Source organism: Muntiacus reevesi, chromosome 3 (genome assembly GCF_963930625.1).
Source record: "Muntiacus reevesi chromosome 3, mMunRee1.1, whole genome shotgun sequence".
Classification (NCBI taxonomy): domain Eukaryota; kingdom Metazoa; phylum Chordata; class Mammalia; order Artiodactyla; family Cervidae; genus Muntiacus; species Muntiacus reevesi.
In genome coordinates this window covers 224,047,068-224,074,225 of record NC_089251.1, presented here as the reverse complement: position 1 = coordinate 224,074,225, position 27,158 = coordinate 224,047,068, and the positions used below count along the sequence as shown (strand labels likewise).

General features: G+C 41.4%; 1 protein-coding gene across 3 annotated transcripts in view; it reads right to left on the bottom strand.

Moving 5' to 3' along the window:
• EPC2 (enhancer of polycomb homolog 2) overlaps positions 1-17,206 on the bottom strand; it is a 126,002-nt gene extending 108,796 nt beyond the window's left edge. The window contains exon 1 of one of the 3 annotated variants that reach the window (XM_065931507.1): positions 16,847-17,206. In XM_065931507.1, coding sequence (XP_065787579.1) covers positions 16,847-16,999 — 153 coding nt within the window. In that variant the 5' untranslated portion in view covers positions 17,000-17,206. Of the gene's footprint in view, positions 1-6,376; positions 6,398-16,846 lie in introns of those variants that run through there. The other 2 variants (XM_065931506.1, XM_065931508.1) reach the window with 2 other exon arrangements.
• Between the last annotated feature and the right edge of the window lie 9,952 nt (positions 17,207-27,158).

Genomic DNA, 27,158 nt, shown 5'->3' with positions numbered 1-27,158 from the left:
AAATCAATATAACAAAACAGAAATGAAAAGGGGGAGAAACATATATATATGTATAGCCAATTCTCATTACTCACAAATTCCATGTCTGCAAATTCACCTACTTGTTAAAATTTATCTGTGACCCTAAAACCAATACTTCGAGTACTTCCCACTGATCTGTAAGTTTCCAGTTGAAGTCAAACAAGGCAATGTTCTGATTTCCTGTTTCAGATCTCATACTGTAAATAAGTGTCCTTTTTAACATTCTGTTTAGTGTCATACTTTTCATACTTTTGTGGGTTTTTTTTTAATGATATCATTGTTTACACCCCTCCCCCAAAGTGCAGTGAAATGCTGTCTAATGTTTCAGAGCAGAAAAAGGTTATAACATGCCTTACAGAGAAAGTATGCGTGTTAGACAAGTTTCACTCAGGCATGAGTTACGGTACTGCTAGCTGAATTTAATGTCAATGAATCAACAACAGGTAAAAGTATCTTTAACAGAAACATATATAATACAAGATTATGGATTAATTGTTTTATGGCAGAAAGCGAAGTAGAACTAAAGAGCCTCTTGACGAAAGTGAAATAGAGTGAAAAAGTTGGCTTAAAACTCAACATTCAGAAAAATAAGATAATGGCACCTGGTCCCATCACTTTATGGCAAATAGATGGGGAAACAGTGGAAAACAGTGACAGACTTTTATTTTGGGGGGCTCCAAAATAACTGCAGATGGTGACTGCAGCCATGAAATTAAGACGCTTGCTCCTTGGAAGAAAACTTATGACCAACCTAAACAAAATAATAAAAAGCAGAGACATTACTTTGCCAAAAAGGTCCGCCTAGTCAAAGCTATGGTTTTTCCAGTAGTCATGTACAGATGTGAAAGTTGGACTATAAAGAAAGCTAAGTGCTGAGGAATTGATGCTTTTGAACTGCAGTGTTGGAGAAGATTCTTGAGACTCCCTTGGACAGCTAGAAGATCCAACCAGTCCATCCTAAAGGAAATCAGTCCTGAATACTCATTGAAAGGACTGACGTTGAAGCTGAAACTCCAATACTTTGACCCCCTGATGCAAAGAGCTGACTCATCTGAAAAGACCCTGATGCTGGGAAAGATTGAAGGTGGGAGGAAAAGGGGACAACAGAGGATGAAATGGTTGGATGGCATCACTGACTCAATGGACATGAGTTTGAGTAAGCTCCAGGAGTTGGTGATGGAAGGAAGCCTGGCAGGTTGCAGTCCACAGGGTTGCATAGAATTGGACATGACTGAGCGACTGAACTGAACTGAACTGAACTGAAATACTGTGACCAGGGGCCCAAGTGGGCCTAACCCTCTGTTTCCTCTAAGCAATGGTTCAGTATTCAATACTAATTGTTCACGGCAACTTCATAGAACTACTGCAAAAAACAGAACCTGATTGTACATTAGTATGTATATGTGTGTCAAGCTACATTTTATTTTGGGTACAAACACACTGAGTTACAGCCAAAAAAGTCTGAAAGCCAATGAACAAGAACACAGGAGAAGAAACCCTGAAAGGAGTGGTAAAGTGGCAAGGCAGACAGGCAGAGATCATGGGCACAAGTACTAATTCTTTTTTCCTATCGAGGATCAGAATCACCCATGGCTTGTGATTTGATTGGTAAACCTAGGGCAAAGCCTACACATGTATTTTACAAAAGCATCCCAGACAATGTGACGTGCGGCCAAGATGAGACTCGCTATTCTCCCTCCTAAACTGAGGGTTCTCACTGGACAAGCAGCATTAGGATCACCCAGGAATTGTTAATAATGTAAATTCCCTGAGCCCCATTGCACACTGACTGAATCCTATTACTCTGGGAAAGCAGCCCAGTTGATTAGTGGCCCAGGTGATTCTGAAGTATGCCAAAGTTTGAGAATCACTGACCTAAATCTTTTGTATTTTTTTTTTTCTTGAGGTATTCTGAAAGCCCTGATGAATTCTGCTAAGATGGTTGAGCTATTTCAAATAAAGCTAAAGGATAACTGCTACTTACCAAAGCACCTCTAATGTATAACCATCTTCTTCCTCGTACAGTACTTTCTTTATGGAAAGTCCCCCGTGTGCTTTACACCAAAGTAAGTAAATCTGCATACCATGTAATAATCAAGCAGCTCTGTTTCTTTAGACCATCCTCCGTAACACAAAAGTGTCTTTCCCCCAGAACTCTTTTAACAGGCACTATTCTTAACACTAGTTTCCTGTCCTAAGAGGTGAACTTACATGAGACCACAAAAATTCTTTCAACCCTCTAACAACTTCTGTGGGCATCACATACTTCCCATGAATCTTTAAAAAACTCATGGCATGCTAACATATGGAAATAATTTCAAAACTAATTTGTAAAAATTATTTAAACAATACATTACATTCAACTAACTATCAAATTCATATATACTGCTGCTGCTGCTGCTGCTAAGTCGCTTCAGTCGTGTCTGACTGTGTGACCCCATAGACGGCAGCCCATCAGGCTCCCCCGTCCCTGGGATTCTCCAGGCAAGAATCCCTGGGATTCTCCAGGCAACAACAAAGGGTTGCCTGAGCAAAGCCGCTCAGTCGGGTCTGACTCCTAGCGACCCAATGGACTGCAGCCTACCAGGCTCCTCTTTCCATGGGATTTTCCAGCAAGAGTACTGGAGTGGGGTGCCATTGCCTTCTCCATCATATATACTACTCCAATTCAAAGGACGTCCCCTTGTGACACAAATTTCCACAGTATCATTTTTATCTTCCACATAGCACACTAACCCTCATATGAAGTTACCTGTTTACTCTTTTCTGTGGGACAACAAGCTGACGACAGGTAACAAATACATCTCATCCCTTTCCGTATGTCCAGTACAATGCAAACGTTTATTCTCTCAGCAAATATTTAGTGAGCAACTACCATATGCCATTCACTGTACCAGATGATCGACACGAAGGCAGCACAGACACTGTCCATGTGGTCACAGAGCTATTTACTGAATGAATAAACGTCACAGACATCTACAGTGGAAGTCTGACAGAAGACAGAGTGTATGGAAGGTCCGTCTTACCAAAGCGCTATCTGAAATAAGACAGCTTTGTTCAAAGGGATACCCTACGGATGCTCTTCTGACCCAGGATGCTATTTAAAACTATAAATAATTGTTAGACAAGATACACACTGACAAGTCACTTAATCGACAGTTAATCTGACTTTAATATATTTTACATATAGGAAAATAAAAGTCCTACTATGAACAATGCAATGCTTACTAACAAAGCAAATTCCCACATGGGAACATGAAGTTAAGCTTTGATAACCAAACTTCAACAGAAAACTACAATATGCCAATTCTCAATTCCTCCAAGATTTTAAAGGGAAGAAACTTAAAATTACCTGACTTTATGACTCTAGATTAAGAAATTAACACTAAGGTCACGTTATTACTCACTTACAAAATGAATACAAGAGAAAAACTTGTCCACTTTACCAAGTAAAAAGCACTTGTTTATTTCTAAGCACACACACATGATGCTACAAATAAGCTGCCTCTATAGAGTGTCTGGAGTTGTAGGAAAGGACATTTAAATTTTATGTATATTATATTTGGCTATTAGGTTTTTATCTTTAAATCATGTGGGCCAATTACTTTTCAACTTAAAAAAGCTAGACAATGTCTTAAACATGGAAAAAAAAAACTCCATTTATAGTAGCATTCCTTTATAATAATGGGGATAAAACCTGTAGCCTGACTATGTATTTAGGACAAGTATGATACAGGAATGCAACTGCCATTCAGGCTACAGAAACTCCTGAGGGGTTCTGAACCTCAGGTCCTAGATCTCCAAAACGTCTAAAGAAAGATTGAGGGGATCCATGAACTTGGGTGAGAAAATAAATCATTTCTCTAATTCATTAACTTCTAACAAATTTAACATTTTCTTCAATTATTAACAATAGATAACAGATCACAGTAGTACTGGTAATACTCGTGACCTAGCAAAACCCAACAGAAATGATAAGTATTTTCATTGTCATGTTACAGACATTGCATTTACTAAAATACTTAGGATTATTAGGATAATCAGACTCAACTCTAGATCCCTATTATGTTAATAAAGTATGCAAATTAAAAATTGTTTTAATATTTTGATAACTTATTTCAATATAACTTGTTTATGCATTTAAAACATCGTTCTGAAGAGTTTCAACAGATTGCCAAAGGAGTTCAAGTCACCAAATTAAAAAAGGAGCAGACTTGGATATAATGGTTCTCAATTCAACTGCAAAGGTTCTCACTGAAAAAATTTGAGGGAGGAAACATGTGGGGGTTATCCCAGTTTGGAATGCTACCAGAAATCAGTGGGCAGGACATTGATGAAACAACTATCCTGGCGTGCATGGACAGTCCATACAACCAACTACGAACTGAATATCAAAAATGTCGCAGCTTATAGCAACATCGCAAAGATCAAATAAGCGACAAGATTACCCTCTTCAGTACCGTGCTTCCCAAAGTTTCCAAACAGGTGTTCATACCAGGGTTCACTGGTCTATTGGAATGTCTTTCTTCATTCACTTCTCCAGTGTACACCATCCACTGAACAATTTTCATCGCTAAACTCTATTTTCCTCTATGACTAATATGTCTAAAATAAAAATTATTTCTAAAAACAAATACAGTATTTTACTATCAACTATTTATGATTCAATTATTACTGAGAATTAATTGAAGATTTGGTTTTCTTGGCTGTTAATCTTTAGTCTTTCATTTTTTAATTGGATTACTAACTGCTCTGCCAGGAAACAAAGATAGAAGGAACAAAATATATGTATCAACTTGCTAAAGTTTCAAAACTATAAAAATTTATTTAAATGGCAGGAGAAGTGAAACTATGCCATACAGTAATGCATGGAGATACTCTGTATATTTTACTCTTCTATATTTCTTCACACTTATTATCTTGTATAGCTGGAAATTATTATTAATAATTAAAAATCCAGTCACCTGTATGAGGCACTGACTTTAAAGTTTTTCCAAAAAGTTCATCTTTAAAATTACCTTTTGAGATACTTCTCAATAAACATATGAAGAAATGTGGCTTAAAGAGATAATTTATCTTGCCTAGAGAGAAGTGACAGAAGCCAAAACTGAAACCTATGTCACAATTTCAAAGTTCCAATAACTTTATCAAATTAGCTGTACAATTTAGGGCTGGTTGTTTGCTGACTCCCCAATTAATAACCTTATATCCTTCTGCCAACAACAACAAAAAAGGAGGTAAGAAAGCCAGGAGCAAAGATATGGATGTGAGTTAGAGTGAGCTTGGCTGACTCTTGGACTCTGCGTCCTCAGACTGCACAGTAAAACTAACAAGAAAACAGAAACATAAAGCAAACATAAAGCAATCCTAAAGGAAATCAACCCTGAATATTGGAAGGACTGATGCTGAAGCTCCCATACTTTGGCCACCTGAATGGAAGAGCCGACTCACTGGAAAAGACCCTGATGCTGAGGAATGACCGAGGGCAGGAGAAGAAGGGACGACAGAGGGTGAGATGGTTCTATCACCGACTCAACGGACTTGAGTCTGAGCAAATTCCTGGAGATGGTGAAGGACAGGGAAGCCTGGTGTGTTAGTCCATGGGGTTGCAAAGAGTCAGACATGACTGAGCGACTGAACAACAACAAAGCAAATAAAAGGAAATGGCACTAGGGAGAATTTGGAAGTGACTGACCTCTTTCTCCAATATTAATCACACAAAGAACAGGACTGCATAATAAAGTAGGCTGAACTTCTGTTCTATTTTTGCCTGTAGACAGGCAAAAAATAATCAAGAGTCAGTTATAAGATAATCAAATAATTATAATGGACTTTTTGCTATACAGTCTGTACCCTCTACACTGGTCTGCTCCATGGCTCATTTCTACCTATAATCCTTTGCTCCTCATGCTGTCTCCTATACTTCCTTACCATTTCTCTACTTCAACTCTACTTAAAATGAAATAAGATGCCAGCTGTTTATTCAGTAATACAATCGAACTCAATCCCAGAGGTCAAGATCACAGTCAATGTCTGTATTACAAACTTTCTATTACTTAAGTGCCTGAGAAGGCATTCAGCCTGTGCTGAATAAAACAAAGGAACGATAACATCCTTAGGGGATCTGGTCTACTTGAGAAAATAAATGTCCATTATCTCACATGTACTCACTCTGTTTATACATACATCCATATCCATACATACACACCAAGTGAAAAACATGGTATTGAAAAATTAAAATAAACTTGTGTTATGAAGCAAAAAGTATACCCAAATTCAGAACATTTAGAGCAATGAGTAAGAGTAGTAAAGAAAGTGAAACAAAATCTCATGAAAGCAAGGAAACACATCATACCCAAAACAAACAGAGTAGATTTCTCTCTTGATCTCCAGGAAAAAAACAGCACGAGACAGTGGATGTGTAACTGATCGTCCTTAAAAAAAAAAAAAGAAATCTAAACCAAATCGACAGCATAGCAATAATGCTAAAGAATTAAATCTTACCCGTTAATATCTTCCTAATATTCAGTCTCTCATCTGTTAGTTCTTTTCATATGATTTACCTTCTGTATGATATGCCCAGTAGGTGGATGTGTGAATTCGCAGATGCCAGAAAATTTTAGAGCCAAAGGAACTTTAAAGATCACTCAGTTCAATTCTATTTCACAAATGAGGAAACTAAGGGCTTAGAAAGGTTAAATAATTTATTCAAAGTCACACAAAATTTCATCCCTTACTACACTGAAAATTAGTAATTGTAAAGGATTTGCTTTCTTTAAAAGTATTTTGGAGACTTTCTTTTATAGTCCTTCATTCAACTTTCATTAAAAAAGATGTAATGCAAATCATTTCCATCTCATTAAAACACCTTACAAATTTGAAGTTTGCAAAAACACAACTAAGTATACACATTCACCTTGCGTCAAACTATGGATTAAAACAATGTAAACTTCATAACTTCTAATCATGACGCTATATATCCACCAGCAGCAGATCTCTCAGGGCAGCTTCCTAGCTAAGCTTCATCCTCGAGGGGAGCCCTTGACAGCACTTGTATACTAACTTCCCCTGTTCCTTGACTTAGAGGACACCCGACTCATTGGAAAAGACCCTGATGCTGGGAAAGACTGAAGGTGGAGGAGAAGGGGACAACAGAGGATGAGATGGTTGGATGGCATCACTGACTCAATGGACATGAGTTTGAGCAAGCTCTGGGAGTTGGTGATGGACAAGGAGGTCTGGCATGCTGCAGTATACAGGGTTGCAAAGAGTCGGACACGGCTGAGCAACTAAACTGAACTGATACAAGCTAAATTAATAATAATCCTCTATCTCAGGAATCTGGAGTGTTTTTGTTTGTTCCTTTTGCGTAACACTGTGAAACTTTACTACAATGTGGTTAGAACACAATACTCAAGCATGTTCAAGTCTGACAGATGAACTCAGAATTTTATTTCAATAACTTCTTTAGTGTAACTTTATAAAATTCTTGCCTTCAAAAGTGACACTGATCTTAATACTTGTTAAAAAACTCTGACATAAGATAACCACATCTCAACAGAGAGAGACTTAGGAGATTATCCTAATGCCTATCCTCAGAACACCTAATCAGAGAACTGTCCACTGTCTTCAGTCCTTATTCCTGGTATTTAGCCCAAAGTCTACCCTCTGGATTACAGCTGTGGAAGGAACCTGGAGTTCAAAACTAAAAGACATATAATAGCGATGGCAATAATAGATAATATTTATTGAACATTTGCTGCATGTCACAAACTATCCCAAGCACACTACAATTCATCTTCCCAACAACTCCATGATATTTTACAGAGGAAATTAACCTGCCTGAGGACTCAAACCCACAGTCTGGCTCCAGAATACATGCACTTAACCACTATCCTATGGTGGCAGTTGTGTAGTTGCTAAGTCATGTCCGAATCTTGCAAACCGATGGACTATAGTCTGCCAGGCTCCCCTATCCATGGGATTTCCCAGGCAAGAATACTGGAGTGGGTTGCCATTTCCATCTCCAGAGGATGTTCCTGACCCAGGGATCAAATCCAGATCTGCACTGTAGGCAATCTCCTGTAATAGACACAGATTCTTTACTGACTGAACCACGAGGGAAGCCCATACTACTCAAAAATTTGATAATTACTAGAATTGAGTGATATTAATGCCACCCAGGATTCCCTGATAGCTGAATTGGTAAAGAATACGCCTGCAATGCAGGAGACCCCAGTTCAATTCCTGGGTTGGGAAGATCCACTGAAGAAGGGATAGGTTACCCACTCCAGTATTCCTGGGATTCCCTTGTGGCTCAGCTTGTAAAGAATCCGCCTGCAATGCAGAAGACCTAGGTTCGATCCCTAGGTTGGGAAGATCCCCTGGAGAAGGGAAAGACTACCCACTCCAGTATTCTGGTCTGGAGAATCCCATGGACTGTATAGTCCATGGGGGCGCAGAGAGTCGGACACGTCTAAGCGACATTCACTCTCGCTTTCCATGTCACTGCTGCTGCGGGGCACACAGCTGCCCTGGCTCCGGGTGGGCCAAGCGCTGACTGTCCAACCCTTCCTTGCTGTCTGTGAAACAACCCCCAGGAACCTGAAAGAAATCAGATTTGGCTTCCGTTACTTGAAATCAACCTAATGGTCCCACCTGTCAAATATTTTTAGGCCTCTTTTCAAAACAAGGAATTTGTTTACAAAAGGCATTCTTCACCAAGTTTCTTTCATAACATCATTCCCTGAGACAAAATGACTCCTCCATGCCCAAGGGCTAATAAACGATAGACAAGAACAGATGTAATGAACCTTAGATATCATCTAGTTTTCAACCCACTCATTTTACAGATGGAGCAATGGTAAAGATAAAAACCCTGGAGTCAATCACCCAAAGGGCACAAGTTCTAATACTGGCTCTCCCATGTTCTGGTATAGGTGGGGGAAGCTGCTTAATTTATGAAGCTTCAGCCTCTTCTGGAAAAAAGATAATGGCACCTACACATCCTACCATTATAATGAGCTCTAAACAACCAACTGTTTAATAAAGTGCCTGGCACATACTCAACACACTCGCTAACGTACACTCAATAAACGGTGGCTGTGATGATAGTGATGAATGATGTGAGGTTCAGAGAAGGTGGGCACATTTTCCCAAATGATATGGCCACTTAAGAACAGAACCAAAACTAGAAAAACACTTCATACTCACAAAAATACTTTGCTCTACATCTTCCTACAAACTTTTGGACTTAGCATTTAAAACTATCTAAAATCTGCTATAATTCTACCCTTTCAAAAATCTAATCTCCATCCCAACTGTTTTTTATTCATTCACCAAATATATACATAGCACTGTCCATGTTCTAAACAGTTTCTAGATACAGCATGGAAGAAAGGAAGGGAAAGAAAAGAAGTGAAAGCCATCTACATGACCAAATAAAGGAGAGCTAAGAGAATAATGTGCTCAGAAAAAAACAGACTGCTACCCTCCTGAAGTTTCTATCAGCAAGGGAAAAAGTATAAACAAGCATAAATTAAAAAAAAAAAAAGCAACATGGAAGAACCTTCCTTTAGTCTACTTAACCACAGAACTTGCTTTAAATATTCCTGCACTCAAGTATTTGCTTCAACTTACACTATACAACCAAACCTGAAAGCCCAAATTGCTACATTTCTCTCCATATTCTCTCTATATTCCAGCATTGGTTTACTCTTAATTCTTATTAACTATACTGACATTTCATTTTTTTTTAATGCTCTTTTAAATGTCTGTCAGGGTGACTTTATGACTCATTCAAGTTCCCTAAGGCAAGATCTGTATTGTATGTTTCTTTAAATCCTAACAACACTTCAACACACAGCAGTCCATACACTTCCGATATTCAAACCTGTTAAGTTATCCAATATCTTACTTAGATAAAACCTGGCACTTACACAATATCTGGCCAGTATTTGCTTTTGCTGAAGAATAAATGTGTAATATTTTTACAATATCATCTACAAAACTGTATTTTATATTCATGAACCCCTCTATTATGAAACATGAAATACTTTAGTACCAAAAAGGATAGAAAGACTGAAGATACTCTGATCCTATCATTCAAAATATCACTTATAAGATGACTAAAATTAGGCAACTAACATGAGGGTAGAAATGGCAATTCAAACCAGCCATGGTCTTTTAAAAAAAAATAAATAAGTGGATCACGTGCTTCATGTGGATTTTGACTCACTCTGAGGTGAGGAGGTATTTTACACAAAGCTACATACACCAATGAGAGGCATAATTAACACGAGATTAACACCAATACTGCAGCTACACTATGTACAGAAAATTCTGTATTTGCCTCTGACTTAAGAGGAAATAAAAAGATTTCATTTCAGTTCAGTCCCTCAGTTGTGTCTGACTCTTTGTGACCCCATGGGATGCAGCACGCCAAGCCTTCCTGTCCATCACCAACTCCCAGAGTTTACTCAAACTCATGTCCATTGAGTCAGTGATGCCCTCCAACCATCTCATCCTCTGTCGTCCCCTTCTCCTCCAGAATCAGGATCTTTTCCAATGAATCAGTTCTCGGCATCAGGGGAATCAAAGTATTGAAGCTTCAGCATCAGTACTTCCAATGAGTATTCAGGACTGATTTCCTTTAGGATGAACTGGTTGAAACTTCTAGCTGTCCAAGGGACTCTCAAGAGTCTTTTCCAACACCACAGTTCAAAAGCATCAATGCTTCGGCACTCAGCTTTCTTTATAGTCCAACTCTCACATCCATACATGACTACTGGAAAAACCACAGCTTTGACTAGACAGACCTTTGTTGGCAAGGTAATGTCTCTGCTTTTTAATATGCTGTCTAGGTTGGTCATAAGTTTTCTTCCAAGAAGCAAATGTTTTTTAATTTCATGGTTGCAGTCACCATCTGCAGTGATTCTGGAGCCCCAAAAAACAAAGTCTGACACTGTTTCCACTGTCTCCCCATCTATTTCCCATGAAGTGATAGGACCAGACGCTATGATCTTAGTTTTCTGAATATTGAGCTTTAAGCCAACTTTTTCACTCTCCTCTTTCACTTTTGTCAAGAGGCTTTTTAGTTCCTCTTCACTTTCTGCCGTAAGGGTGGTGTCGTCTGTATATCTGAGGTTATTGATATTTCTCCCAGCAATCTTGATTCCAGCATGTGCTTCTTCCAGCCCAGCTGGATGTACTCTGCATATAAGTTAAATAAGCAGGGTGACAACATACAGCCTTGATGTACTCCTTTTCCTATTTGGAACCAGTCTATTGTTCCATGTCCAGTTCTAACTGTTGCTTCTTGACCTACATATAGATTTCTCAAGAGGCAGGTCAGGTGGTCTGGTATTCCCATCTCTTTCAGAATTTTCCAGTTTATTGTGATCCACACAAAGGCTTTGGCATAGTCAATAAAGCAGAAATAGATGTTTTTCTGGAACTCTCTTGCTTTTTTGATGATCCAGTGGATGTTAGCAACTTGATCTCTGGCTCCTCAGCCTTTTCTAATTCCAGCTTGAACATCTGGATGTTCACAGTTCATGTACTGTTAAAGCTTGGCTTGGAGAATTTAGACCATTACATTGCTAGCATGTGAGATGAGTGCGATTGTGCAGTAGTTTGAGCATTTTTTAGCACTGCCTTTGTTTGGGATTGGAATAAAAACTGACCTTTTCCAGTCCTGTGGCCACTGCTGAGTTTTCCAAATTTGCTGGCATACTGAGTGCAGCACTTTCACAGCATCATCTTTTAGGATTGGAAAGAGCTCAACTGCAATTCCGTCACCTCCACTAGCTTTGTTCATAGTGATGCTTCCTAAGGCCCACTTGATTTCGCATTAAAGGATGTCTGGCTCTAGGTGAGTGATTACACCATTGTGATTATCTGGGTCATGAAGATCTTTTTTGTACAGTTCTTCTGTGTATTCTTGGCACCTCTTCTTATCATCTTCTGCTTCTGTTAGGTCCATACCATTTCTGTCCTTTATTGAGCCCATCTTTTTATGAAATGTTCCCTTGGTATCTCTAATTTTCTTGAAGAGACCTCTAGACTTTCCCATTCTATTGCTTTCCTCTATTTCTTTGCATTGATCGCTGAGGAAGGCTTTCTTATCTCTCCTTGCTATTCTTTGGAACTCTGCATTCAGATGGGTATATCTTTCCTTTTCTCCTTTGCCTTTTGCTTCTCTTCTTTTCACAGCTATTTGTAAGGCCTCCTCAGACCACCATTGTGGCTTTTTGCATTTCTTTTTCTTGGGGATGGTCTTGATCCCTGTCTCCTCCTGCACAATGTCACAAACCTCCATCCATAGTTCTTCAGGCACTCTTATCAGATCTGTCCCTTGAATCTAAAAAGATTTAGTATTTAGTTACACATAGCTTCAAAGTAAGAAACCAAAAGGAGTATTTGGAGAATAACTTAACAAATTCTGCTAATGAATTATACACACACAGAGCTATAGAAATAGAAGCTCATCCAACATTCAACAAGCATATATTTATCAAGTATATATTACATACTAAGGCACAGTTTCAGGCAACGGGAGTATGTTAACGAACAAAATATGTAAAGATCCTTGCCCTTACAAAGGTTGCAACTGCTTAGGAGAAAATCTAAATAATAAAATAGAATAGTTTGCGACAACTTTCTTACATGCTTAAGATACCACAAACACACAAACATAATGGTGCCAGTACAGGGAGAAGAAAGTTAACAGATTTCAAAAAAAAAAGGGGGGGGGGGCGGAGAAATGTGAAAGGCTTACAGCAAAAGTTAAGTGATGAAAAACTGTGTTTTTTAATAATTTAATATTCCAATAAAATCAGTATCAGCTTTCAAAGTTCCCTGTAATTACACAAAGCAAAAATTATTCACAGAAACTGTAATGAACTTAATAACAGTTCAGAAGATAATTCAGGGTTCTATAAGAAGTCAATATGAAGCACCATGGTTATGAGAATGGGCTTTTGTAACATTAAAAGAGTTTGAATTCTAGTCTTACCAGTTATCAGCAATGAGACCTTTAGGGCTGTTACAAGGATTAAATGAAAACCAAAAACTAGAAATAACTCAAATATCCAACAATAGATAGATGAATGAACATATTATACCATATCAATTTACTGAAATACTATTCCATATTCAGTGAGTGAACTAATACACACAACAGGAATGAAACTTTAAGGCATCACACTGAGCAAAAGAAGCCAAACACAAGAAAACATGATTGCGTTTATATGAAATTCTCAAAAAGGCAAAACTAACCAGCAGTGAAAGTAAGCTCAGTACTGGAGGGACAGACTTCCAAAGGAGCAAAATGGAACCTTTAGGATAATTGATATGTTTCTATATCCTGATTGTGATGATGTTTCCATGGGTGTACACACTTGCTGAAACTCAATTGAACCCTATGCCTTAAATGGGTATGTTTTACTTTATACATATTGTATCAAAAAGGTGATTTTAAAGAGGATTAAATGAAGCAATATATATAAAGTTCTTAGCATGATAACTGTGGCTTAAGAAGTATTCAAAAAATGGCAGCTATTGCTAAAATTAACTAACTATCACTACACAACACTCCTGGAGAAGTAGCAGAATATGAATCACCGAATCTTTCCAGTTGTCCAGATTCTAGGTAAACCTAAATTTACAGTATCTTACCTAGGCAAGTGCCATGAGCACTTGAAATTGAATTATAAAACAATGCCAACTGGGAGACCTTAGGCAAAGACAATGAAAATAAGGAAAGGGAAGAAAACAAGTACGCCTCCATGTCCAAAGGAGAAGAGCTAAGAGAATGAACATGTCTGACTATGACAGCATGCTCCAGTGCCGAAGAACACCTAGACCACCTCACCTAGGCATTATCAAAATGTAACTCAAAACTGAGTTAATAACTACACAAAGTCTAATGACAGTCCAACAGCTAAACAGAGACAGTCCTTAACTTTATGGGTGGGGGATGCTGGGGTGTGGGGGTAGCAGATGCATGAAGTTTATAAAGTGAAGTCAAAGGATACTACCAACCAAGCAGGAAGAGGTCATACTGCAGATGATGTAGAAATGCCAAAAACAATTATAAATCCAAAAGCCAAGGTTTTCCTTGGGTTTTTTTAAAAAGAAGTTATGTGATTAAAAAGAACATACTTCTTAAAGGAAGTAGTTAGAATATTTTGATAATAGAAGTTGAAATACAAGTGAAACATTCATGAAATTTTTATTTTATTGCTGCTTAGAATTATCAAGGAAGTACACACACACACACACACACACACACACACACGCTTCCCAGGTAGCGCAGTAGGAAAGAATCCACTTGCTAATGCAGGAGACTCAAGAGATGAAGATTCCATCACTGGGTTGAGAAGATCCCCTTGAGGAGGAAATGTCAACCCACTCCCATATTTATGCCTGGAGAATTTTATGGACAGAGGAGCCTGGGGGGTTACAGTCCATGGGGTCACAAAGAGTCGGATACAAGCACACATACTGACCACGATACATACGTACACACACACACACACACACACACACACACACACACACATATACATTTAGTGAACAAATAATTATGCTTAATAACATAAGTCCTATAAATAAGACCAGAAGAACCGAATTGGCTGTTATTCATGAAAGCATAAGTTTCTGACCTATATTTTAATTTAAAAAAGAAAAAGAATGAGACAAGGTTGCCAAGTGGTTATGGCAATGGACTGCTGAAAAAGAAAAAGAAAAAACATCCCAAGTGAACATTCTGGGACGCAAAAGACCCTAGACTTAAAATCTTAACTGTTAGGATTTGCTCAGTTTTTTGATTTTAGGAACTTTCACTTGTAACATTAAAGAGGCAAAAAGGACAGGACAGAATCGGAAGTCCTGAGTTTCAACTCTAGTTCTATTAGAATTTGGAATTCTTCTTCCCTAAAATTGGGCAGTTGAAGCAGACTACTGAAAATAATAAAAATTAGCACCCAGGCTCTAGATTGAAAATCACAAGCTCTATAGAAAAGTTTAATAGTACAAGATCTTAAGGGGGTTTAGCATTTATTTTTAAGGCAGGAACTAAACTGCAAATTTTCTTATTAAATCAAGATAATACCTATGCAACTAAGGGCCTAAAGCAATAATTAAGTATGTTGCTGATCACTATCTGCAGAAAGTAATATATCATCCAGGGGCTAACCATTCTAGAACAAGTTTCTTAACTAAAGTTCTTCCCAAACCAAAATAATAAGGTCCAAGTAAAAACATATAATACAGATACTTTAAGACTCATCAGCCACCAGTTCTTATCAGGAGATGACATTAACAGAAATGCAACTCTGTGGAATCCCAAGTTGTGTTTCTTAAAGTTCAATTAAATTAATTCTCATACATATTATAACTCCCTTAATTTTCTTTCCTATGGAAAATTGAGCTAAGCTAGAAATAAATTTTAATTAAAAATAGAATTTTCACATATGACTTAGCTCTAAACCTTCAATATAAATCTCGGGTTTTCAACTTCCTTATGTTTTTAAAAGTTGAATGTTCATGTGATATTGAGGACATACTCATTTTCTACGGAAAGCCCAGGATTTCAAATAATCAAACCCCGAGAAATGTGATTAAATCACAGCAGAAAGTAGTAATAGCAAGGTAATATAATGAGGTCACAACTCGAGCAGCCAATCAAAAGCATAAAAGCATTTCCTGCAATATTAATAGTCAAAAGAGAAAACCAATCACAGAAACCTTGGGCCTTCTTTTGACAGTCACAGAAGCAAGAGAGCCAATCCACACACACCGGGGTTGACAATAAGGCGGGACCACAGGTTCATTGAAGAAATTCTTGAGGGTGCAGTTACTATGAACTTCGCACGCAAGTAACACCACTCCAAGAGTCATCAACACTGTCAAGTCAAGTGAAATTCAACCCTATCCAAAATGCAGACCATCGGGGGGAAAGCATTTTGCCCTAAACTGCTATTATTAATTTAAAAAAATAATGCAGCTGTCAACTTGGATGCAGTAGGTCCTCAACTTCTAAAAGACGCCCCCCTCCCCCCGCCAAGCCATGACAATTGTCGGGGACGCGGCCCGAGGACAGCACATCCCCGGTGCCTTCCTAACACAGCGCATGGAGCGGGCGCTGTCCCCCCTAGGCAGGCAGAAACGACTAGCTCCCGGCCACGGAGCTAGCCGGTCAGCGGCTTTCTAACGCTACATCCTGCTACTAGTCGCGACCCCGCCCTCTCCCGCCGCAGTGTTGCACCATCACCTCCATCCCTCTGCACCAACGAGGGCCGAGGAACGAGGATTACCTTGCTAGCAGGAAGATGATGTTTGTTTTGAAAGCGCTTTACTTTCCGTAACTCATTTCGAAGAGAACCCAATGCGAAACTACAGCTAAAAGTGTGTGTGGGGGGGGGGCGGCAATCTTTCCTAGCCAAAGGGTCCCTTGCCGATTAATTAATCCCCCACCGGGGGTGCGGGGTGTGGGGAAGAGGTAAACAGAGGCCGTACGCCAAGTGCGGTCAGAACATCCCCTGCGCCATTCCCGGCCGCCGCTTACGGCAAGGCCCCCTTACGGCAGCGTAAGCGGCGCTGCGAGCTAATCACAACACTGGGACGCAACAACATGGCGGCCGCGGGCGGGCGCTGCGCCGGCCGAGAGGGTTTACGCTACTCCGCCGGCGTAGGGTCCCATGCGCTGGAGCGGCAGCGGCGCCCTCCAGCGAGCGTAAAGCGCTCTGTGAATGGCGAGGCCCGACTGACAAAGGGGAGGGGGGAGGAGAGAAGGGGGGGTAATAAACACTCGAGTCCCTACCGATTCCTCCTCCTTCTCCATCCCGGTGGGCATCTGGGGCACGGCCCGGTTGATGGAGACGCAGTCGTTGAGATCAGGCATGTCCTTGCCGCGGTAGATAGGCAGCGGTTTGGCGGCGTCCAGCGCCCGCGCTCGGAAGGAGAGTTTACTCATTGTCTCCCCGCCTCACAGGAACAGCCCGGGCGGCGGCGGCGGGGCGGGCGGGGAGGGGGGGAGGACTCCCGCCGCCTCCTCCACCTCCTTCCTCAGTGCAGCGCGGCCGGCCCGCTCCTCCTCCTCCTCCTCACTGCCCCCGGCCACAGCATGGGCGCCCACCCCGCCCGAAAACAGCCCCCCGCCGCCCGCGGCCGCTTCCACACACTAGATCCGCCGCTCGCCCGCCCGATCCGCTCCCTGCGCCATGGCCAACATGGCGGACATTACCACAGCGGCGGCGAGCGATCCCGGCAGCCCGCGCGAGAGCGCGCCCCCGCCGCGGGGACGCGCCTCGCCCTCTCCCTCCCTCCCTCCCTTCTTCCTCTCCCTTCCCCTCCCTCGCCTGCCCACCCACTCTCTCCGCTGCGCGGCCGGCCCGCGGGAGCGTGCTCAGCCTCCGGCCGCTCCGGAGAAAGGGGGTGGCGGCGACGGCCGCCGTCCGCTCGGCAGCCTGCGCTCTCGCCGTGTGGCAGGTGCCAGGTGCGCAAGTTAACCCGCGGCCCCTGAGCGTGCGCCTCTGCCTCCGCGGCCCCGACACCCCGCTCGCTGGGTACCCCGAGGAAGGCGCCGCGCAAAACTGCTGCGCTGAGCAGCGCGATTATGCTGAAGCGGGAAGGGAAGATGTCAACGGGAGCCGCAACTGCTCCACCGCGCCTGTATTTATAAAGAGCCCCGAGCTTATCTAAGGCGCCCCGAGCGCCGGCTCATTCGCCGCCGCCGATTCGCACAGCCCTGAGACGTGCGAAAGGTTCATGTCTTCTCCCCACTCCGAGGGGCGCAGACCTGCCGGGTCTTGCCCACCCGAAAGACTCACAAGGTCCCAGCCCTCTTCCCCGCATCCTCTCTTCGGTACCTGACCGAAAGAGCTCTCCAGGGTAAGGCATCCTCGCTTTCGCCGGGAGGATGCTAACGGCTGCAGTGAGGGTTAACGCCAGATGCAACAAGTGCACTAGAACCTGGTCTCCCAAACTTCATAAAATTATTTAGTGGATGATAGATATTTCTAATTTCAAAGATAGACTTCTTAAAAATTAAGCTTATAAAATTTAACCAAGGCAGCACACATTTCCAAAGTGACAGGTCTGTGTAAAATACTGGTACTGTGGAAGGCGCAAAGAAGTTTGAGATACAAAGTTCTTCGTGCAACTTTGTCATTGATGGGATGGCAGAAAGACTGGAAAGATGAATAACAATTAGAGAAGTAAATAATTGAAGAGCAGGGCAACCAGAAAGCGAAATGAAGAATGACAGTAAAAAAAAGAAAAATGGATCACTTGAAGAAAACTATATAGTTAGTATATAGGTAGTAGACATGATTAATTAACATATGAGTCGCACAAACCCTGATTGCCAGGAGAGTTTAGAGAAAGGAGACTTCTTAAGCCTGAACCAGGTAGAGAACTTCTAAAGAGGAGAGAGAAAAAATAAAATAAAAAGTAAAGAGGAGAGAAAATCCAGCTGACTCAAATAAGCACCAGCTATTGTTGACATCAATCTCATTTAACTGAGTTCCTTGGTTAGACTTTAAGCACTACAGTTTTCCTACAAAATTCCTAGGAAGAGTAACATTTTGCCATTTTGCAATAATTGATATCTTTCCTAACTCAGAGAAAGTAGATAGTTTGCTGACATCTAGAAGAGAAAAAAAACTTACTCCCAGTCATTTGTATTTGACATCAAAGCTCCATCTCTTCCTCCACTTTCTCCGCTGATCATCTACTTACTCTCCTCTCTTTTTCCTGCCTGAACTCCTCCCTTTTCTCTCCACCTCCCCCTGTGAGGGCAAAATAGTGGATACAGACTGCTTGGCATAGTCTAACCCCTTCACTCAGCAAGAATTCAGGCACTGTTTAGTGGGGCTTGAGTGTTTTGCATCCACTTTGTTGCTGAAAACAATGGAGGTACAGTGACTCACTTCTTGTAAGCGATACCTTCCTCAATCTTACGGGTATGTCCTGATCCAAGTGTTACCCTCTGGTACAGGTTGGTTCTCTGCAAGGAAGAACAAGATGTTATTGGGAGGAGGTCAGCACTGGAGTCAAGCCTGAAAGGGGTGAGGGGAAGCAGTGGTTGAAGATATGAGTCACCCAGTCTTTTATCTGGCACATCTAGCTTTCTTCTATACCCTATATTTATTGCCACTCTCTCTCTCAAAAAAGGAAATATTGAGTATCTATTATATACCAGCCACTCTAGGGGTACTTTATTACCTCAAATAATTGCACTTTAATTGAATCCCACTTAATTCTCAATATAGCACTCTGAAGAAACATTACAGTTTTACTAATAAGGAAACTGAAGCTCAAACAGTTTGGCAAATTTCAACACTAATAACTTGCAGAACTGGGTTCAAATCCAGGTCTAGCCTGACTTCAAAATTCCTGTTTTCTCTGCAGTGCCACCCTGTTATCCCAGCTCTTCAATACTGACTGTTCAAACATTCTAAAGTTGCTGATCCAAATTACTGAGACCTTCCAACCAGTGGCTAATAGAGTGCATAACCCAGAGCCTAAGGATGCCATAACCTTAAGGAGGGTAGGAACAATATCTGCTCTGTTACTCACATATCCCCAGTTCTGTGCCTCATACTTAGCCGGCACCTACCATATATATTTGTTGACCGGTATTTCCTGAAGAAATTCAGTGACACTGAGGCCATTCCACTCTAGCTTGGAGTTCATAAATCTTATTAGCCTGTCACCTGATTTAGCCCTCAGTGGCACTAGTGGTAAAGAACCCACCTGCCAATGCAGGAGACTTAAAACACACAGGTTTGATCCCTGGGTTGAGAAGATCCCCTGGAAGAAGGCATGGCAACCCACTCCAATATTCTTGCCTGAAGAATCCCTTGGACTGAGAAGCCTGGTGGGCTACAGTCCCTAGGGTCACACAGAGTCAGACACGACTGAAGTGACTTAGCATGCACATACACCAGTATTTGCTCTTACAATCTAACTGGCTCTTCAGCTTCCACCCTTTGGGCCTAGGAATTTTAGAATCAATTAAAGAAATTTGAAGAAACTCTTGAATTCTGAAATTCTATTCCAGGAATGGGTTTTTGCTGTAGTGACTGTTTTGTTCTTTTTCTCTTACCATGTAGCAGATTTCCCCTCCTAATCTCCATTTTCTTCTTGCCCCACCATAGGTAATGATTACAGAGCTGGGAATAAAACAGTTTGAGGCGAATAACACAAGAGACTTTTCAAGTGAGATGCAGCCTGTGTTTTCTTGGCTTCGAATTCAGTTCCCAAACCAAAATGGCTCTGTTTCACATTTGGAAAGTAGCTTTTATTTGTATACAAATATTATTTTTCATAAAGTTTATTTCTAATCTATTTGTTGAATATCCATAGACTTGTTAGTGTTAAACAGAAAATATTTTCCAACTTTTGAAGTAGAGCCTGTTATAAAATGTTTCTCAAAACCTGTTCCAAATGATTGTGCAGCCTAATAGTCTATTTTAATTTCCATGCACAATGAGCTGAATATAGTCATTCTAAAATCAGTCCATTTCAAATATGCACTGGACCAATTTCAAAAGACATGCATTTGGTCAAGCAAATGTAGTATATAAACACCCAAGAATTAGCTATAGTTTTAAAGCCATATCAAAATAAAACTACTTCTAAATGTAGTCTAAACTCAATAAAGGTCAAGAAACTTTAAGAATCAGGATCATATTCCAGTTTCCACTTCCCCATACTATGATCAGGGCAGGCAGCTTCGAAGTAATGAACAAATTACTTCTTGAAAGAAATCTTAAAACTAGTAAACACAGTTGCTATTCAACTACTCCAGAGTTTTGTAAATGTCATGTTCTTCCTAATTGGCTCCTTATTTCAGCAAACCCAATTGAAAGTTAATTGGGTTGGTATGTGAACTGCATCCCCTCCCCTCCCCCTTATATTGCCAGGAATGAGCCCAGTACCCATAAAGCTTCCTTGTTTTCCATACGTAATCTGAATGTGGGGTCTGCATTCATCACAATCAACTGGAATCAGCCCCCTGGTTCCAGAGCCCTTGACTGCAGCAAATCTGAATCTTTGAGATACAGAGACAGATATTGCACTCAGAGGTTGATACCCCCAAATATCTACTTCCACCTTTATATTTCCACAGTGGGAAATCCAGACGCTAAATAAAAATCTGCAGTACGGTTCTGTCTCTTAGCAGCAACGTTCCTCTCAGACCTGGTTGGAATCACAGGGTGCCACCTTGTGTATAAGCTGACGATTTACTTCCCAAGTTCCACAAAGGATCCAGATAGACTCAAAAATAATCAGCCCATAAGCTCTGTATATTAGTAACCAAAGAAAAAAATGAGACAGATGTCATGAAATAGATTTGGAAACGCATAGCTCCATAGGGTCGACGACACTCAGTTTTGAATCACGCCAACAGCCTGTCTCATTTGTTGCCCCACCCTGACCAGAAAACACACCCAGTGCGCCACACATGGAATAGACTGACGCTGCTCACTCAAACTTCTGCATAGATACCAGAAATAATCTCTTGTGACAGAGCTAATGATCTGACGAGGACAATTACTTGTGTCCAAACAGCAAGTAGGCGGTACAGATGTAACTTCAGGACTCTGGGTTTCTGAGAGCCACAAGGTTCCACAGAGGTGATGATTATGATCCTACTTATTTTAATAAGGTGCTGAGTTTGAAACAGAGAAACAGTTGTTGGAGCAAGGCCACAGGAGGTAAGATAGGATCCTTTCCAGCCCAGCTCCCTTACCCTTGGGAAATTCCACACTTTAAACTCAGCACAGCTGCCGTTCAGCCAAATCCTCCATTAGATCCATAGAACTGGCTGGACCTTTTGTGTTAGGAGGTGGGGAGTTGGAGTGAAGAATCCGGGGCTCTGGAGCTGCAGGTTCACACCTCCTGTCGGTTTAGGTCTCCTGTAACATCTCTTCTTCTCAGTTGTCTTCCCTGGCATCCCCACCAGCACATCCTTTTCTCCTCAAGCATCTCTGAAAGGTAATTTGGAAGGTGGCTTCTCTCTCCTTGTGAGAGCAGTCCAGTTTCACTGATGTGCTGGCATATGTCAGCAAGTGAGGCATTGAGCACGCTGGGATCCAAAGTGTTAAACTGAGAGCAGGCCATTGTTAGGAACCTTGGGTTGCTATTCTAAATGTGGCTTCCTTTACCTATTTTTTCTCTCTCTCACCATCAAAAGACTGGTGTTTATAAACACAGATTTGTGAATGGAATATGCAATTATTTTAGTAACAGCCACACACTTCCCAGGTGGTTCTAGTGGTAAAGAGCCCACCTGCCATTGCAGGAGACATAAAAGATGTGGGTTCAATTCCTGAGTCAGGAAGATCCCCTGGCAACCCTCTCCAGTATTCTTGCCTGCAGAATTCCATGGATAGAGGAGCCTGGTGGGCTACAGTCTATAGGGTTGCACAGAATTGGACACAACTGAAGTAACTTAGCACGCATCCACATGTTATTGACCTTATATTTTTATTCCTAAGAACAAAATGATTTATTTCCTAAGAAAAGTTCCTGGTATCAACATATTGAAAATCCCCTAAACTCCAGAGTAACTTCTTAGGAGGCAGAAAGGGCAACAGATTAGAAAACAGCTCTGCTTGCCTTTCATCAGTTATTAATGGTGACTTTGACAGAAAGAAAACAGAAAATATTGAAATAAAATACAGTAATTACCTAGATATCTACTGACTCACCTACACCCCCTTACCTTGTTTTAGACAGGATTTCAAATGAGTTTTGAGAGTAGTTAAAAATATGCTAAAATAACACTTGGGCTGTAAGTTTCCTAGTCATGTGAAAATAGAGAACCTTGGCAACTTCCAGATCATAATGTCCATTAGGTAAAATGATTGCTCAGAAGATTTATAATTCTTCCTGGCCTGAGTTAAAATATCCAAGAGGTCATAAATAGTGCAACTAGGTGGTATGAAAGACACCTCAGCAGCATCTTTACAACTGACACAAAAGGGGGTATCTACCAGGCTGTTTCTTTTAGTAACTTTCCATTCAAGCCAATGACTTCATTTGCAATCCAGCATAAGCTATCCTGCAAGGGTTAGAGTTGATCTGCATGTCTGAGGCCATGAGCCACACCCCATGCAGAGCTCAGAGGATGAAGGAACTCCTTGGCATCCAAGCAATTCTCCCTGAATAGTGTTTTTCTCTCAACTGTGTCCTGATAAACCCTGTGACTGAGAGCTCAAAAGTGTGGCTCTATTGCAATTGCCTGAAGCGTGGCTCTTCTAAGTGCCCAATTAAGGGCACCCTTAAATGACTGTTGCGGAGGATAGAGTTAACCTTCTTTTTCGGAAAGAAAAGAGTTTAACAAGGACCAGTGCATAGATCAACATCTGTCCCCACTGCTCTTGCAGTGAGCTAAGGGTTGTTCAGTTGCTAAGTTGTGTCTGACTCTTTGCCACCCCATGGACTGTAGCCCACCAGACTCCTCTGTCCATGGGATCTCCCAGGCAAGAGTACTGGAGTGGGTTGCCAAGCTCTCCTCAGGGGATCTTCCCGACCCAGGAGTCAAACTGCGTCTCTTGTGTCTCCTGCATTGGCAGGAGGATTCTTTTACCACTGTGCCACCTGGGAAACCCATTCACTGGATGGGCCTAGAGGTAATTCTGCCTTTGCATAACAAGACATGCATCGTTTTCTCAGGTTAGATGGTGTGGGGAGGTAGGGTAGAAGAAGGGTGTTTCTGCATACTGCATCCACATGAAGGTTGTCCTCTAGTTGGTAGCAATAGCTGTTTGGCAGCTTTGTTCTCTAGCTTTGTGTGTAGAGGCTTTTGTACCAAGTTCCGCATCTTCCACACTCATCCACTCTGCAGTCCTTCACAGCAATGGACATTCCCCTTAGGGCTGGCACACAGACCATGCCTACAGATGACCATACAGAAGGCTGAGTGCTGAAGAATTGATGCTTTCAAATTGTATTGTTGGAGAAGACTCTTGAGAGTCTCTTGGACTGAAAAAAGATCAATCCTAAAGGACATCAACCCTGAATATTCATTGGAAGGACTGAGGCTAAAGCCATCAGGTGGCCGAAGTATTGGAGCTTTCAAACAAGAGCCAACTCATTAGAAAAGACCCTGATGCTGGGAAGGATTGAAGGCAGGAGGAGAAGGGGACGACAGAGGACAAGATAGTTGGATGGCATCAGTGACTCAATGGATATGAGTTTGAGCAAGCTCCAGGAGATGGCAAAGGACAGGGATACCTGGCGTGCAACAGCCCATGGGGTCACAAAGAGCTGGACTCGACTAAATGATTGAACAACAGCAACATAGCTTGGTCCAGAGCTTGCTGCTTGAAGACTCTAATGACCTTCTTGAGCCTTTCTCTTACTACTTCTCTATTTCTTGGGGCTGAAAGGGCCTGTATGGTATGTTTCATCACATATACCTAATGTTACCAGCTGTCTAAAACACGTCTGAGTGGTTAACCAAAGAAAACAACACTTGAAATCTATTTTAGGCATAGATAATCCTGGACTCTTCTCTGGAAATATTCCCTCTAGTGAGGAAATGAGATTTCAGGGAAAGGGGTGGTGGTAGAGAGAAATCCTTACTTCCTACTTCATAAGCCACTCTGTAGTGGTTAAATCAAAATTCTAGATAGATGGATTAAAAAACAACAAATGGGACCTAATTAAAGTTAAACCTTTTGCACAATGAAGGAAACTATAAGCAAGGTGAAAAGACAGCCTTCAGAATGGGAGAAAATAATAGCAAATGAAGCAACTGACAAAGAATTAGTCTCAAAAATATACAAGCAGCTCATGCAGCTCAATACCAGAAAAATAAATGACCCAGTTAAAAAATGGGCCCGATAACGAAACAGACACTTCTCCAAAGAAGATATACAGATCGCTAACAAACACATGAAAAGATACTCAACATCACCCATTGTCAGAGAAATACAAATCAAAACCACAATGAGGTACCATTACACGCCAGTCAGGATGGCTGCTATCCAAAAGTCTACAAACAATAAATGCTGGAGAGGGTGTGGAGAAAAGGGAACCCTCTTACACTGTTGGTGGGAATGCAAACTAGTACAGCCACTATGGAGAACAGCGTGGAGATTCCTTAAAAAACTGGAAATAGAACTGCCATATGACCCAGCAATCCCACTGCTGGGCATACACACCAAGGAAACCAGAATTGAAAGAGACGTGTGTACCCCAATGTTCATCACAGCACTGTTTATAATAGCCAGGACATGGAAGCAACCTAGATGCCCATCAGCAGATGAATGGATAAGGAAGCTGTGGTACATATACACAATGGAATATTACTCAGCCATTAAAAAGAATGCATTTGAATCAGTTCTGATGAGGTGGATGAAACTGGAGCTTATTATACAGAGTGAGGTAAGTCAGAAAGAAAAACACCAATACAGTATTCAGTTCAATTCAGTTGCTCAGTTATGTCCGAACGCATATATATGGAATTTAGAAAGATGGAAATGATGACCCTATAAGCGAGACAGCAAAAGAGACACAGATATAAAGTATAGACTTTTAGACTCTGTGGGAGAAGGTAAGGGTGGGATGATTTGAGAGAATAGCTTTGAAACATGTATATTACAATATGTGAAACAGATCGCCAGTCCAGGTTCAATGCATGAGACAGGGTGCTCAGGGCTGGTGCACTGGGGTGACCCTGAGGGATGGGATGAGGAGGGAGGTGGGAGGGGGGTTCAGGATGGGGGACACATGTATACCCATGACTGATTCATGTCAATCTATGGCAAAAACCACTACAATATTATAAAGTAGTTCAGTTCAGTTCAGTTCAATCACTCAGTTGTGCCTGACTCTTTGCGACCCCACGGACTGCAGTACGCCAGGCCTCCCTGTCCATCGCCAACTCCCAGAGTTTACTCAAACTCATGTCCACTGAGTCAATGATGCCATCCAACCATCCCATCCTCTGTCATCCCCTTCTCCTCCTGCCTTCAATCTTTCCCAGCATCAGAGTCTTTTCTAATGAGTCAGTTCTTTGCATCAGGTGGCCAAAGTAATTAGCCTCAAATTAAAATAAATAAATTTTTTTTAAAAAGAAAAGAAAAATAACATAAAAAATTAAAGTCAGATGAGGGAGCACTTGGATGTGGGAGAGAGACCAAGCTTGGTTCCATGTATTGTACAGTTCTTGGTATATTGCTTAAGCTGTGGGAGTTTACTTGTGAAATGGATCTACTGTGCCCATCTCATAGGCTCCTCATGAGAACTAAATGAGATAATACCGTACAAATTGGCTAACACAGTGCCAAATTGCTAACACAGTGGCAAATAGTAGAGGCCCACACTAAAACTACTATTTCTAGGGGCTTCCCTGCTGGTCCGGTGGCTAAGACTCCACACGCCCAATGCAGAAGGCCTGGGTTCAATCCCTGGTCAGGGAGTTAGATCCCAGATGCTGCAACTAAAGATCCCACATGCTGATGCATGAGACAAGTGCTCGGACCTGGTGCACTGGGAGGACCCAGAGTAGTCGGGGGGAGAGGGAGGTGGGAGGGGGGATCGGGATGGGGAATACGTGTAACTATATGGCTGATTCATGTCAATGTATGACAAAACCCACTGAAATGTTGTGAATTAGCCTCCAACTAATAAAAAAGATTAAAAAAAAAAATAAAGATCCCACATGCTAAAACTAATACTTGGTGCAGCTAAATAAATAAATAATTTTTTAAAGCAGACTACTGTTTCTTTTCTCTGCCCTCTGCCTTTTTATTTCCATGGCTTGAGTGCATGCTCAGTTGCATCTGACTCTTTGAGACACCATCGACTATAGCCAGTCAGGCTTCTCTGTCCATGGGATTCTCCAGGCAAGAATACTGGAGTGGGTTGCCATTCCTTCTCCAGGGGATCTTCCTGACCCAGGGATTGAATTTGAGTCTCTTGGAAGGCAGGTTCTTTACCACTGAGTCACCCAGGCTTGAGGTGATTTAACTTAGATACAATTAGAACTGTAGTGCTTATAAGATGAGACCCTACATTTCTACTCTGGCTTATGGTTTACTTTAAACTCTTTAAACTAGTGCTCACTTCAGCAGCACATATACTAAAACTAAACAACAGTTTTCCTCCCACCC